We start from the raw sequence: 14,797 nt of genomic DNA on the forward strand, positions 1-14,797 counted from the left end.
GGCACGGATGTCGAAGTACTCCTACCCTCTTAAATTCTCTTTCGCAGAGAGCTGCTCGGTGGAGTAGCAGAGGTGCTGTAACAAAAAAGTTGGTACCAAGCCTACTGCAGCAAAACACGGCAGTTATTTGATCAATCAGAGAAGACAGCTATTTGATCAAGTAATATTATTGCTTTACTACACTGAGCGCCTATGAAACCGACGAAATATGCAAAGTATCAAGGTAATAACTTCAAACAGCAAGCAGGGTATCGAGGCGTCCAAGTCATGACTGTTGCGTTTGCATCCACCATCTTTCCTCCGGAACCATTCCTGTCGAAAGTCCCAAATGTCGTATCCGATTATCATTTCGTGAAAAGAAACAAAGAAAGCGTATTCGTTACAGATCGACTTCATAAGGTGGGAGAATGTAGTCACCAACATCCTGCTCACCATCGATTTGTGTCTGGTTGCAGCGTTAGTTTCCATGAACCTCGACTGTGATGCTTCTCTACTTACATAATGAGGGATTCCATCTAATTGTGGTGAATTGCAGCCCTCGACTGCGATTTGAAGAGGGAGGGTCAGGGCAAGGCTTGATCCATGAGGCCCAGTTGTCAAAATGATTCGGATTGTGTAGGTTCGAGACACGAGGCACGTAGAGAATGTCGGGAGAAGAACCTTCTTGTCAGGACCAGGGAGCTCAAATGGGACCTTGAGCGTGGCTCTGTGTTTGATAGATGCCGTCTTGATGATATCGTCGCTGCGGGAACTCCGTCTCGATCGACTACTTGATGCCCCGGCTGATTCTTGGCTCTCGTTTGAGTATTCAGAGCCTCGTCGGGAGTTCTCTCCAGACGACGGGTGCTGTTCCCATTCCAACTTCTCCTGTTTGTCGAGCACAATCGCATCGTCGATGAAGTAGGTCAAGACCGGATTGGACACTCCCATAGTGTACTTGTGCTGATCCGGCAGGAAATTGATGTGTCCTGTAGAGTAATGCGTCGATGCCTGGAGGGAAGCAGTCTTGGCGTAGACTTCGGGAGGTGACGCTTTTGACGATGCCGGCCAGAATTCGAGCTCAACGGCGACGGAGCCTTCTGATGGTTGAAGCTTATCGGCAGAGAGTATAACAGGATCTGGTTGCACAGCTGTGACTCTCAGGTGACCAATCTTCGCCGAGAGTAAGTCTTTTCGTACTAGCTTCTCTTGCGATAGCTGGTAATTGGGGTTTGCGGGGTGAATGTGAAGAGGTGGTTGTTCGGGGAAGAAGGGCATGACTTTGACGGGGTGCTGAGCCTGGATAGTTTCCGGCTTGCCTTTCTTGTTGGGTTTATCCTTCAAGGTGATTTTCGCTTTCACGGCGTAATCGATCGAGATAGAATGTATGGAGAGGTCGTCGTGCTCCCAAGATCCGATTGTGGGGGGCGGTTGGAGATGTCGATCCCTAATCACCGGGTTCCTATTCCTACAGGAGGCGCTAGGGAGCTGATAAGGGATCACAAATGAGAATGGGAGTGTATAAGGCAGTCCGGCGAGAAGAACACCAGATTCGGGAAGTGAGTCCTCTAGAATTGGCATCTTTAACTCCAAGAAAGTGTGTGTGGCGCGAGGTGCCTCCCGCTGAAGCATCTGAACCAAAGTCGAAGTAGAGCCAGTAAACACAACCTCGAGGGACTCGAAGGATAGATCTGTTGGTGGAGTGATGGTAACGGTTCCAGTAACAGATGAACCGGACGTGTAGACCTTGGATTCAAAGTGTCGATTGACGCTGATTTCGATGGGAGAATCCGTCTTCCCCAGAGAGGGCACCCAACTCCTCCGCCGAGGCTTGGCAAGGGCGTGAGGCGACATGGCTACAGCAACTGATAAGCTCGTAGGGACGACAACAAGGTCGTTTGACGTCTAGTAAGGATGAGAACGAGTACTGGGGGCTTTGAATTTGACAATAAAATAGCGATACCGGCCCTTTTCAATGAAGAGGGAAGGGTAAAGATGCCCTCCCATTAGCTGATCATTCTTCCGTCACCCTCTGGACCAACACATGACCCCATCCAAGACGCCAAGGTTGCTAACCTTCTCATTGGTGGTTCTGGCCGAAACCACGGCGCGGCGGACTGAATGGCACGATTTAATTGGTTGGAAAAGCCGATCGCCGGCCACAGACTTATCGCCCAGCTTTCCCTAATCGAGCACGCCCTGACATTGACACGAGGGAAAGGAGAGCTTATGAATCAACAGGGCTGATTAATTAGGTTCTGTCACGCTATATTTAAGCATTATCAGCGCTTTAGCATGACGCAGGGTCCTTGAATACTAAAGCAGCTAGGTTGGATGGAACACGCCCTTCCTATGGCAGCGCCAGAGCGAAAGAAGCCAACAGACCGGCAAGTGAAATAAGAAAAGCCGGGAGATGTTATCTCTCGTTTTAAACGTGGAGTCAATTCTTCCGTAAACATGCCATTATTGTCCAGAGAATGGAGCAGCTGATCGAATCGCCGAGATCTGGTGGATAGATGGGGGTTCAGTAATTACCGAGACGAATTGCGCAACAATGCACTCCCGAATGACACAACCGACGATGTCAGAACGAAAAGGAAAGAAGGGATTGTTTCTTTTTGGCAACAGCAAGACCCTAACCCACCTCTGCTTCTCGAGACTCAACATCAGATCTTGGTGGCTGGTTGGTGCCCCTATTCTGGATAGCTGCTTGACACTCAACGCGCAACTGTAGTCAGTAACACCCTATGCAAAGCGCATTCAGCCGCCAGTGGATACAACAAAATTTTACACAGACCTTTATTCCTGATCCATCTTCCGATCTGCCCACCAAAACTACTCCACTCGGTAGGGCGTAAGGAGAAGCGGACGCCCTTGCGAGCTCGGAAGTTGAGTCGAGTTTTTGGTGGAAACAAAACGTAATCACAACTCCACTGGAAAGGCGTGGGAGAACCGCTCTTTGACATTGCGAAAACCAGGGTATATAGATTATTAATGTTACATAGGTAGTTCCAGGGTCTCAACTCTAAACAGGCTGGGCTGGCTCATGTCGTATCCACCATCTCGGTCCCACTGCCGAGATCGTCGGGACGGTTGACCTACGCTCGGACCATGATCTTCGGGGTCTTGACTTGGACGTCAAAGTAGACACTGAGATATCGGGATTGATGGTCTCCTGAACTGTAGTCCAGCAGTATTAGTGATTGGAGATGAACCGAAAAGCCTTCCCTCAACACTCTGGTCCGGGCTGTTTGGAGGTGAAGCCGCTGGTCTCGTCACTACCACAGTACCATCTGGGATATAAGTATCGGTCGCCTATTGAAACAAGACACTGTTGACTCGATCTTGTCTTCTACCTTGGCCAATCATTACTATCGCCTCGACGATTGAACCCCAGCAGCATCAATCGCCGAATTCTAACTTGGTGAGAGGGGAAGCATGTAGATGACTTTGGTTGAGGTGCGGGGACTTTCTCATGAGAAAGCGTGGGGCTGTTCGGTGAAACACTCACTACACATGCTCACACAGAAAGCGCGAAAACCAATCTCGTCTCATTCATCTTACTCGTGATTCCTTAAGAGTAAAGAACAAGACCCTAAAGGACATTCAAGGCTTACTGCAATGTCGAACAAGGGCACACGCAAGGACAGTTCCTTGGCTTCATCTGTTGACTGCAGCTTGCCATCTGAACGAGACAACAATGATCGTCCCCTCTCTCCATGGCGCAAACTTCATTCATTTTTACCCAGATGAAAACATTTCATGTTAAACCCCAAAGAGATATTATCGACTGTTTCAATGACCGTTGGAGACCAATATGGGATCAAACGATGAAGCCGTTTGCGAAACACCGTTTGCTCTCGGGTAGCCCGACCGCGTGAGGTTGGCACGTACAGTGCGAAAATGATGAACAACCTCTTTGTTTGGGCAGATGCATCGCCCCCTCTGTGTAACATCCAGCCAAGTCCTTTGGATTTTAATTTAGAAATACGTGTCATTTTTCTTGCCATCTCTGCTTTTTGTGCATCCGTTTGTCACACAGAGCCTGATCAGGGCACGGCGTTCCCCTCTGACTCTCACCTAGTGCTGGGCATCAGCACGTGACAGGGTGAGTCAGCATCGGGCAGGCTCTGTTCTTGTCGCCTCATTCTGTCAGGCACTCCTTGTCTTTGTCCCGCACTCTGCATCAGCTCAGCAGCGACGAGCAGCTTCATCCTGCCTCTCTTTCTGAGTGTTTCTAGCAGAGAGTCATCGGCGGCGCATACCATTTCCGGCACATACTTGCGATAGCATTCATCTCGTCCAGACTGTGAGACCATCAATCGGCGATGCGGGGCCGATCGCCAAGAGCCCTTGCCCTTTGTCGCGACCATGCTTCCTGATGAGACAATCGACAAGGCGGCTGAGAAGCTTGCCGCATATCGGAGCAACGATGTCCTCTCCGAGATCCTGGACCAGTATCAGGTCCTTATTGACAACTACCGCCGTCTGAAGAGCGACTACGAAGAGGAACGAGAGGGGAGAGAGCGATACAAACAGCTCGCTCGTGGCCAGGAGCGCAATCCCTTTGCCCTCGTCGTCATTGACGGAGACGGCTATATCTTTGACGACCACTTTGTCGGCTCGGGAGAGGAGGGAGGTAGCAGAGCCGCCAAGCAACTTATCGACAGCGTCAAAAACAGCCTCCGCCGCAAGGGGCTCGAGAGCTGCGAGGTCATGGTGCGCGTCTACGCTAATCTCGTGGGCTTGTCCAAGTCTCTCTGTAAGAACGGGCTTTGCGGCGCCGAAAAGCGTTCCCTCGCGTCCTTTGTCGCAGGCTTCAACAGATCTTATGGCCTGGCCGACTTTATCGACGCCGGTGAACTAAAAGAAAATGCCGACTTCAAGCTCAAGGCCATCCTCCGCCTCTACGCCGACAATGCCCAGTGCAAGCACATCTACTTTGCCGCCTGCCACGACGTGGGCTATGTCTCGGACCTTACTCCCTTTAGGGGTAACCAAGATAGGTTTACCCTGATCCGCACCCCGAGCTTGCTCTTCCACAAGGAGTTTGAGAAGCTCGGTATGAACATTGAAGATCTCCACGGCGTCTTCCGCCAGAATCCCCTCACGTACGCTGCTCCGTCTCAGAGCAAGCCCAACAACTCATCCACCAAACTCAACCTGGCACCTACGAACCTGTCTAACGGGGGTTCCGCCAGCAACGATGCCGTTTGTCAGTTTTACAACCTCGGCAAATGCAGATATGGAAACAGCTGCCGCCTCGCCCATATCGACACCAAAACTTCGTCTCATACGAGCCAGAACAGCACCCCGTCCCCTTCTATCGGTAATGGCCCAAAGCCGGATAGAAACCTCAACAGTGACTGGCGCCGTGGCTCTAGCAACTCCCTCTCCAGGGTCAATATCGAATCACTGCCCAAGAAGGAAGATATCCCAGAAGGCTTTGTCGCTGTCAACCACGTCGACGAACGCCTCGACGCCTTCCTGCCCACGCCTTCTGGCGACTCTATCAAAAAGCTCAAGGCGTTATCTGCCGAGAAAAGATTCTGCAACAATAAGCAGCTGTTTGACGCCTGCGACAATGACGCCTGCGAGTACGACCACACCCCAATCGCCGAGGAGCTCAAGCCGGCCCTCGAGTGCCTCGCGCGCTCAGTCCCGTGCTCTAGACGAGGCGGGTGCCGAAAGGCTAACTGCGTCTACGGGCACGTCTGCCAAAAGGCTGATTGTCGTCATCGAGGTGGCAAAGGCTACTGCCGATTCCCCAGTAGAACATGTCTGGGAGAATACTCTGTCACCAACTACGTCGAAGCCAACGACTCCCCTATGTTGTCGCCCTCCATGGACTCGGAGGATGCGCGAAACGCCGAAAACGGTGGCACGAACCTGTGGTTATAGGTTTGGTATGTTTGGATACCTCGGTAGGAGAGGTATACGGAAAAGTTGGTCATCTAGCCATGAATACTGGTTTAACTTGTCTTGTTTCTCTATTCTCGCCAACCCGCTTCTCGATTGGCAATACTGAGGGAAGTGGGAGTAAAAAACAGATAGTTGCTGGAATCAACTGATATCGTCGCTCTACTCTATTTCGTTACTCGTGTGTCTCATTTCACCAACAACTGAACCCAAGCCCTATCTTTGAAACCTCTTCGGGCAGCTGGCCTCAGACTGCACAGCCCGGTTCAATTGAGGGGTATCGATGCTTGGCCATGACCTCAAACACCGCCACGTCACCCATAACTGTGACAGCTCCTGCATCTGTCGCTTACTGATAATTGCTACTGGACGCCTCTTCGTCACAAATGCACTTTCGGCGCCTGTTAATTCCGCTTCCCCGCTCTGCTTAGCTGTCAGTCTGCTGTTTTGAAGGCAGGCAGGACATGATAGGAGGAGACGTCACTACAATCACGTATGTTGGTAATAATCATGGAGGATAGTATAAATGAGCTGCATTGAATTTAATGATAATGTTCTGTTAAATATTGACTTGCTGTTTTACTTGATTCTCTGCGTTTGACGTCATATATTGATAACTGTCTCTTGCGCCGCTACCGTTGATGAGCTCTTTCGGGCCGTCATTGATGACAAGAAATAACAGATTGCATTGCCCAAGATAAGAAGTTCTTAGATTCTACCAAGTCGGAGCATATTAGAACAAGGCTTCTCAGTCAATAAACCCCCTGATTGATCATGTGTCTACCAGTCGTAGCCATCTTTCTCAATTGTCCCCTCCATCCACGCCAACTCGTCCCCTTTGTGATACCGCATCCACCTGTAAATGTCGCCCTTGAACCGCAACGGCACCCGACTTTCTTTGAACGCTTCATGCCAGTCCTGCAGGCTCTGAACCGCCTCGTCATACCTGTCACTATTATACGGTTCATCGACACTCCGCGGTCTCCAACCCGCGTAGACGATCTTGACCGTCTCAAGATTCTCAAGACCCCCTTCCGCTACCTTTTTTCCAATACCTAAGATACATCTTGAGCACCCTGTCGTGTCCGACATCTTCAATATGAGGTTGAGATGTTTGACTGAGGGAGGGATGATGTCTGCTGTGCAGCGGGGAACGGGGGGGTCTTCGAAGTTCTCGTGACTCGGATCGCACTGGCAGATGTCCTCTAGACTGACGTAAAACGATTCTAAAGCCGTGAAATTGGCTAGCATTGGCGCCTTGATGCCTTCAGTCGCACACCATACAGTTGAAAAGTCTAGCTCGAGGTGCTTCAGGTGATTTGCCACTGGCTGTAACGCCAAGAGAAAGTCCTTTATGGAAACGTCATGGTCAACGAATCCAGGCGCACCAGAAGAGGAACTTGACAAGAAGGCAAACGTCTTGAGGTTTGGGGCATGCTTGAGCATCTCGCAGAGGGCGCTGTAGTGGGAGTTTGGGGCCGTACCCTCAAACACGCACCATTGGAGTCTTAGTGTTGTGAGATTGCGAAGGGCAGGCTTCACGGGGTTGATGTCGAAGCGATTGCATTCTGGCAAGCCGAGGATCGAGTCCAGGTTTAGTTGCTCTAGCTTTGGCATGACGCGTAGCAGAGCCATGATGTGGCCGTCGGTTAGGGAAGTGGTTGTCCTGCATGGTCGCGTCACGCTCAGGTGGCGGACATTTTCAAAGCCTGTGCCATCGCCAAGTTTTCCTAGACGTCTGGCGAGGTATTTGAGGTCTGCTTTTGGCCAATCGTTGTAGTCGAATCTTTCAAGAATCAACTTTTCTATCTTGGGAGCCCGCGCCATGAATAGTTCGGCGATGAGTGAGTGTTCAAGACTCAGACCCTCGTTCTGAGCTTGCACCAAGTCAAAATCCTGGCCGACTGTGGCCAGTAGCTTTCGTGTAGTTTCCACCGTGGGGTCCAAAACCTCTTCATCCCACTCGTAGCCCGGTAGCTCCCACTCTCTGATGTACTCCCCTAGGCTTGGGTCAATGTCGAGGAGTTTGTGAAGGCCTTCATTCGACATGTGGTTTTCGGGGATGTGAAGCATGATGGGTAAGGCGATAGAGCGTAGGCGTTTTGAAGTGAGGGTGAGAGACTCTAAGCCCTCTTCGCGGGCTCTCTTGTGTTGGTAGTCGCGGGTTGCGTAGCAATGGGGGCAGAGGGTTTCAAGGATGGGTTGCAGGAGCTCATCTGGTAGTGACTCCAGGGACATGGGAGGTTTGGCGTTGTTTTGAGGATGCATTGTGAATGTGATGTGATAAGGTGATGAGTGAGTGCTTGAATGAGATTGGTGATGGTGTTTTGGTCGTGTTATATGCTTGAGCTGACGCGACGAATTGCATCGTCTGTGCACTTGATTGAGTGGTGTTTATTGGTTGAAGTTGGTTTTGTGGGTTTGTTCAGTTGAAGGATTCGGCGTTGAGTCACTTCGGCAACGAGGATTTAATTGCAGGGTCATGGCCCTTTAATTTGGTTTCATAGCCAGCACAAATCCCATATTCAACTTGGACCATCTAGTAGCTCGTGCGATACTCAATTGGTCTGTTGCAAGTATATGCTCTAAGCTGGTACGACAAGCAACGTGCTAACGCCACTATTAGTACCATACGAATAGTGGCTTTTCAGGTCGTCAAAATCGGCCTGAATGCTGGGAGGTGAGCGAGGTGGGCGGGCGGTGAACTAGGGCAGAAACAACACTCCAAGGCACCGACAAGCATCTCGATTCCGTCATCAACATCAAAATTTGAAGAGCCTGCGACCTGTAGCTCTGATATCAACTCGTCACTACTGCCGCAGACAAATGAGCGACTGGTGGTCACATTCTTAACGCTCTCCTGTTCCGGTGAGCGCACTACTCAACACGACATAATGAAACCCCCGGCTACGGACTACGACTCGGATGACGAGGTCTTGATCGACAACACAGAAGCTCTCACTCTTCGTTCAAAAAAGACAGGTCGTCAGAAGAAGAAGCTAGAGCGCAAGACCAAGAAGAAAGCTGCCAAACCTCACCTGCTGTCTCTCTACCCAGAGCTCATCATCGAGATCCTGACACATTTGCGACCCTCGGACATCATCTCATATCAGCAGACTTGCCATTCAGCAAAGGCATTTATCGAGCAACATAACTCGTCTATCGCGAGATCCATCATCTCTTATCGATACTCTGTCCTTGCCAAGTGCTTTCCAAGACCCGTCTTTCTGGACACGGTTGACCGCAAATATCACGACGTCATGTTAACTGAGCGCCGCCAGAAGCTTCTCACCATTCACCGGAAGCCATATGCGCATATCGCAGACCACGATGCGTCAGTCCTCTGCTCGTGTCTGACGTGTGTGCTGGCATGGAATAATCTCTGTCTTATTGCCGACCTTTCACACTGGATAAACTCGGCAATTGCGCACAGAAAACCTATCCCGATGATCCCACGTGGCCAGAACGCAGATTGGAATGTTGAACTTGTCGAAAAGCACGCCAATGTTGTCCGAAGGGCACTTAAGTCTCCAACTTGGTACGCTCTCCTCCTGCAGCGGCATCTGCAGTCCACTATCTTTGGGATTCGACGGTACACGTCCAAGGATGGAGAAGCGGGGTTCGGTCTCGACGATGACGATGTTGCAGCTGAGACAGACGACTTTTGTGCCCGAGATGGGCCTCCGAGCTACGAGTTTCCGCTACATCGCGATATATATTACTCACTGCAGACGTATCTGCCAAATCGGATCTGGAGGAAGGAAGACGATGAGTGGCGGTATCAGCCAGCAGATCAGCACTTTAAGGATCTGGAGTGGATGATGTCACTGCCGAATAAATGGATTGCACCTGTGGCGGAGACAAAGGCGGACGAGGAAGAGGTGAAGCAAGAGCAGCCAGTTAGTCAAGAAGTGATCAACATTGAATAGAATAAAAGATTCATGCTGCACAAAGTCCTGTTACTCGATGGTTCCAAATCGATATTGCGCTCAACTCAAACTTCTTTCTGGTAAAGTCCAGATTCTTTCACCGCGGTCTGATCCTGCAGCGCCTGCAGCAACACACAGGGGAAGAATGTGCTCCAGCGTCGGATGGGCCTCTCTGGCTTCGCTGCCTCTGATCAAGGCTGACATGGTTGCCCTTCTCCCGTCTGGATCAGATGTAACAGCGTCTTTGAGCGCTTTGTCAAAGCTATACGCGTAACTGATCTTGATTAGCACCGTCTGATATCACTTGTGACCTGGCTTACGGCATGGTTCTCCCGGATGCTCTCATCGCTCGGTAGTCACGCAGGTTGTGGACTGCCATTCCAGCACCAATGATGAGAACTCCTTCATCTCGTAGACCTTCAAGTGCCTGTCCCATCTAGTAATGTTGATTCCAGTCCTCGTTTCCGAAAAGAGAAACTTGAACGATTGGGACATTCAACGGATTCTTGACGGGATCAAAAGCTATTCTGTCAGACAGAATGGTGATAAAAGAGTTAAGAGACTACCCACCAACCATGAACCCCGCCCAGACTCCATGGTCAAGGCCTCGCTCAACTCTCTCGACCTCGATGTCTGCATCTTGCAGCTTTTCAATGATCTTCTCGGCAACTTCAGGGCTTCCCCTGTTCGGATAGTCATATTTGTAGTAATGAGGCGGGAACCCGTAGAAGTCATAGATCAAATCCGTCTCCTCCGCAGCATTGATCTGAATTGTAGATGGCCCAGCTTGCCAATGGGCAGAGAAGACGACAACTGCTTTTGGCTTGACTTTGGTTGTAATCTCCTGGCCGATGGCAACAAGTTGAGAATAAGCGGGATGGTCTGTCTCTTCCATAAAGTTGGGCCCACCGATCCCGAGGAAGTAGACAGGGGTGCGAGCTGGTTTCTGGAAGGATAAGAGAGAAGCCATGGTACTTGCTTGGCCACTCTTGTCTGAACAAGGGTGGAAGTGGTAGAGGAAGGGAACGGAAAAAGCCATTGGCGGGATATCAGTGTTGAAGAGTATGGGATGAATCGGCAAGGGTAAAGCAGTGCCGTGGCTAAATCCAACGTAGGGGAATGTTGGGTAGGGTTTATGAACACCGGCTCAACACTCGTCCTTGATAAAACAAAAAGCTTACGAATCGTTGCATGACGACGACTTCGACGACTTGTCCAGTTAAATGATGGCTAGTACGAGGTGTTCTTATCCGGGTCGCATTAAACCCCCGAATGCCTTTCCCGCGAGCTTTGTGGGGTGGTCAGTTCGGATCACCCGGATGCCACCTCACTGGATGTGATGCATGCTCTGAGCTTTCCCGCGCGGGTTGTGGGCCTCGTGTAGACTTGTAAGCGGCCATGTTTGGCACCTTGTTGTATGAGATGTATGAGTTCGTTTAGCGCTACCCTCCCTCCGTGAGTTGCGGCTCTTCCATGCTACCACCTCGAATTTTGAGTTCCCGCGCGGTTTGTGGAGTTCATGGGCACTCTGCTTGGCTTCATGGCTGGTACGTCAATCTGTCTACGTTTCGATCTATAAGTAGATGGCCTCTCTCTTTAAAAAATTATCAATCCTGCATCTTCATATTTCGTCTCGTATATAAACCTCAATCTCTCTTCAAAAAACAACAACAATGGCTACTAGCCCTATCCTTCTCATCCTCGGGGCCGGCCCCAGAGTCGGCGGCTCTGTCGCCGACAGGTTCGCTCTCGACGGATATAAAGTTGCCATTGCGAGCCGCAGCGGCACTGACTTCAACAACGAAGAAGGCTTCCTCTCACTCAAGGCAGACTTGGGCAAGCCTGACTCTATCCTGGCCATCTTTGACGCTGTCAAAGCCGAGTTCCATGCTGCTCCTAGCGTCGTTGTCTACAACGCCCCGGCATTCACGTACCCACCAGACAAGGATTCTGCTCTTTCGGTCCCGGTTGAGACCTTTGTAGCTGACTTGAATGTCAACACCATGAGCCCTTATGCCGCGGCGCAGCAGGCCGTGGCCGGTTGGGAGACGTTGCCTAAGGAGAACAAGAAGACCTTTATTTACACGGGCAACATCTTGAACGTCTCTGTTTTCCCTGTTGCAATGATGCTGACACTTGGTGTTGGCAAGTCAGCCTCATCGTATTGGATTGAGGCTGCTGATATTCTCTACAAGAGTCGAGGGTTCCGGTATATAGTCCCACACAAGGGAAACGCTTGACTACATTTAATGCCTAAATATCTAGATTCTTCTATGCCGACGAACGTACCGAAGATGGCAAGATTATCGGAAGAGATGTGGATAGTATGGCGCATGCCGAGTTTTACGCGCAGTTGGCGAGGCAGGAGGAGGATATCCCGTGCCAGGCAACGTTTGTGAAGAACAAGGGATACATTGGATTCAACTAAAGAGTTGAAACTTGACAAAGCCTTCAAATGGGCGATATAAACCAGATAAAATACTCTCGTGGGACACTCCCTTTAGACACCCCCAGACGCTTCTTTAAACAAGCAACACTAAATCACCATGACCTTTGAAGCACGTGGCCAGATCGCGCCCCGTATCATTTTCCTCTCTCCAGTCCTTTTTCATTATTTCGAGTGCCTTGGAGAGTGTGCCAAAAACTCTTGGTGGTTGCAGTTCTTCAACGATCGACCTGAAACGAGGCCTTTGTGCTGGCTCGGCGAGGCAGCCTGCGACGCAGAATGGCCACACCATTGTGCGCAGTAGGGCACGAGGTAATATTGAGATTGGGCTCTCGATGTGTTTGAGTACGCCTTCAACGTTCTGACATATCTCGACACTCGCTGGCTGCCAGCCGGATACAATGACAGACAGGTAGATCAGCACTGCGTGGGCCCAGACCTGGGTGACGAGGGAGCTCTGAGCAGCTCTTGTCTTTGACTGCTGCTCATCTTCCCCCGTGAGAATATTGAATTGTCTCTGGTGTTTGTCTAGGCCCTTGTCTCCGTTTGCTTTGACCCCAGAAAGTTGGATTTCCAAAGAAGCCTTGATCGTTGTGGCGATACGGACCATTTCCATCACATCGAGATTTCCTGCTCTTTGGCAATCCTGTTTCCATGCGTCCAGCGAAGCACTTTCTCCCATCTGGATGAGTACCCAGTTTTGACAGCCGACAACAGTCTCCAAGTCAACCGCAGGGCCGCCCTCGTTTACATCATCGAGAAGGCTTTGGTGGTATTCGTAAAGTTTTGGCTTCTGCTGAAGCACCGTGCTGGCAACGATATCGTCAAAAAATAGGAGAGCCGAAGAAAAGCGAAATGCGGATTGTTCAGCGCTTGGTACCTCAAGTCTTTCTGCAATTTGTGACGATGGCCCTAGGCGACTGATGACCACGGAGAAGCTTGACCGGGGATCAGATGATCCAACGCTGTCGAGAAGTTGCTTGAAAAGAGCCACTGCGCCGCTGAGATGCGCTTGGCAGTTGTCAAAGCTCAAAAGAGAAGTCCCGTATCGTTGGAGCTGCACGATGCCCGCCAAGATGCGTATAGCGCCATGGACGTGCTCCATGATGTTGAAACCCTGGATGAATTGTAGGGACTTTCCTAGCATGCTAAAAGCATCCTTGGTTTGTTCGAGCACAGTTTTCCAATCGGCATCTTGCCCCTGTGCAAGAGAGAAGAAGTATGAACTCTGACATCGAGTTGCCTGTCGTACCACAGGGCTGCTTATCATCATTTCCAAGAGCCATGCTTTTCCATCTTCTAGCAGCGAAGGATTGTAGAAGGGAAACAAGAAAGGCAGCAAATTATCAAGGTAGAATGTGAGCAGGAAAGTGTCGGGCCTGCTGAAGGTTATAGTATTGTTGGCATTGCCTGCAGTGAGGATGCAATCGATTCCCCGTCGAGGATGAGGAGTTACCTCAGGGCATGGCTTGGTCTCTTTGGATGGCTGAGAATATGATTGTGGATCATCAAGGTCTTGAGGTGGTAGTCGTGGTAGAGACGCATGTAGCAACCGTTCTCGGACTGGACGGCGTCGATGGGCTTGCTCTTTGACTTCCTTTCGTAGCCTTTCTGCCATTTCTTCTTGTCTCCGACCACCATCCATCCATTCGGGTTTGTCTTCGGTGAAGTATAATGTTATGTTCAGTGCCGAGCAAGTTTCGCCGGAGGCGACAAGTCCAACAACCATCAGAACTCCTCATGTCTGGCTATGAGTGACCCTGAAATAGCACAATATTTGCAAACACTGGATGTATTGTAGGCGTAATCTCGTATCAGGAACGTGGGTTGGCCGTGTGGCGTACACCGGGAGTAAATGAATGAGAGTCAAGAACTTCAAGTGCTTTGAGTTTGGGGAAAACCTGGACAAGGCAAATATCGAGGATTACATAAGCCAGAGATTCTCGTCTTCTTGTCGTATTGCAAAGAACACATTTAGAATGAGTTTCTTTACGCTTTTTGTCCATGGGTAGACATCAAGTCACTTGGTTGAATGACAACATGAAATTCAGTATTTTAACTTGGCCAGGAAAGAAGGGCGTGCAGGCGGGAGCAGGTCGCAGTCTCGCCCGCATATACTCACAGGTTTTAGACAAAAACTGAGTCCATGGCGTCCAATAAAGCGGAAGCGCAGTTGTTAGCTATCTGAGGCGGACATCTTAGAGGTCACAGTGACTTCAATAATGTTGAACAACTGGATCACGATTAGGCACGTACAACTCGGATCCGCGCGGCAGAGCAGGTGAAAAGAGGTTTCCATCATCAATTAAGGCCTGACAGATATAAGGCGCTAAACTCGCGGGTGAGATTAAATTTTTCATGGACGACACTGTTATGGCTTGCATCCATCTCGCGGGGAAGTCATTGTGAAGCTCCGTGGCGATGATGGATGTTGGCGCTGGACGAACTGTCATATCGGCGATGGGGCATAAGAGTGGTAAAAATTCGACTCGGAAATGCCTAAACCAAAGTGGAAAGACACTGA

The 14,797-nt window shown here is 50.3% G+C and overlaps 7 protein-coding genes across 7 annotated transcripts; 3 read left to right on the forward strand and 4 right to left on the reverse strand.

Annotated features, from left to right (window-relative positions):
* Positions 1–177: 177 nt before the first annotated feature.
* NECHADRAFT_53705 (uncharacterized protein) lies at positions 178–1,833 on the reverse strand (the record flags this gene model as incomplete). The annotated part of the gene is made up of 1 exon (XM_003047354.1): positions 178–1,833. One exon carries the CDS (start codon positions 1,831–1,833, stop codon positions 178–180), a length of 1,656 nt encoding a protein of 551 aa, XP_003047400.1.
* Positions 1,834–4,350: 2,517 nt separating this feature from the next.
* On the forward strand, positions 4,351–5,880 carry NECHADRAFT_54159 (uncharacterized protein; the record flags this gene model as incomplete). Its single annotated transcript, XM_003047166.1, has 1 exon — positions 4,351–5,880. The coding sequence occupies one exon, from the start codon at positions 4,351–4,353 to the stop codon at positions 5,878–5,880; it is 1,530 nt and encodes a 509-aa protein (XP_003047212.1).
* Positions 5,881–6,678: 798 nt separating this feature from the next.
* NECHADRAFT_87647 (uncharacterized protein) lies at positions 6,679–8,166 on the reverse strand (the record flags this gene model as incomplete). The annotated part of the gene is made up of 1 exon (XM_003047355.1): positions 6,679–8,166. One exon carries the CDS (start codon positions 8,164–8,166, stop codon positions 6,679–6,681), a length of 1,488 nt encoding a protein of 495 aa, XP_003047401.1.
* Positions 8,167–8,792: 626 nt separating this feature from the next.
* On the forward strand, positions 8,793–9,827 carry NECHADRAFT_87648 (uncharacterized protein; the record flags this gene model as incomplete). Its single annotated transcript, XM_003047167.1, has 1 exon — positions 8,793–9,827. One exon carries the CDS (start codon positions 8,793–8,795, stop codon positions 9,825–9,827), a length of 1,035 nt encoding a protein of 344 aa, XP_003047213.1.
* A 60-nt stretch (positions 9,828–9,887) lies between these two features.
* On the reverse strand, positions 9,888–10,866 carry NECHADRAFT_97760 (uncharacterized protein; the record flags this gene model as incomplete). The annotated part of the gene is made up of 5 exons (XM_003047356.1): positions 9,888–10,101; positions 10,148–10,263; positions 10,306–10,349; positions 10,398–10,766; positions 10,803–10,866. 5 exons carry the CDS (start codon positions 10,864–10,866, stop codon positions 9,888–9,890), a joined length of 807 nt encoding a protein of 268 aa, XP_003047402.1.
* Positions 10,867–11,500: 634 nt separating this feature from the next.
* On the forward strand, positions 11,501–12,255 carry NECHADRAFT_87650 (uncharacterized protein; the record flags this gene model as incomplete). The annotated part of the gene is made up of 2 exons (XM_003047168.1): positions 11,501–12,036; positions 12,093–12,255. 2 exons carry the CDS (start codon positions 11,501–11,503, stop codon positions 12,253–12,255), a joined length of 699 nt encoding a protein of 232 aa, XP_003047214.1.
* A 94-nt stretch (positions 12,256–12,349) lies between these two features.
* NECHADRAFT_87651 (uncharacterized protein) lies at positions 12,350–14,279 on the reverse strand (the record flags this gene model as incomplete). The annotated part of the gene is made up of 3 exons (XM_003047357.1): positions 12,350–13,652; positions 13,730–13,932; positions 14,118–14,279. 3 exons carry the CDS (start codon positions 14,277–14,279, stop codon positions 12,350–12,352), a joined length of 1,668 nt encoding a protein of 555 aa, XP_003047403.1.
* Between the last annotated feature and the right edge of the window lie 518 nt (positions 14,280–14,797).

Source organism: Fusarium vanettenii, assembly GCF_000151355.1.
Source record: "Fusarium vanettenii 77-13-4 chromosome 12 genomic scaffold NECHAsca_15_chr12_5_0, whole genome shotgun sequence".
NCBI lineage: Eukaryota > Fungi > Ascomycota > Sordariomycetes > Hypocreales > Nectriaceae > Fusarium > Fusarium vanettenii.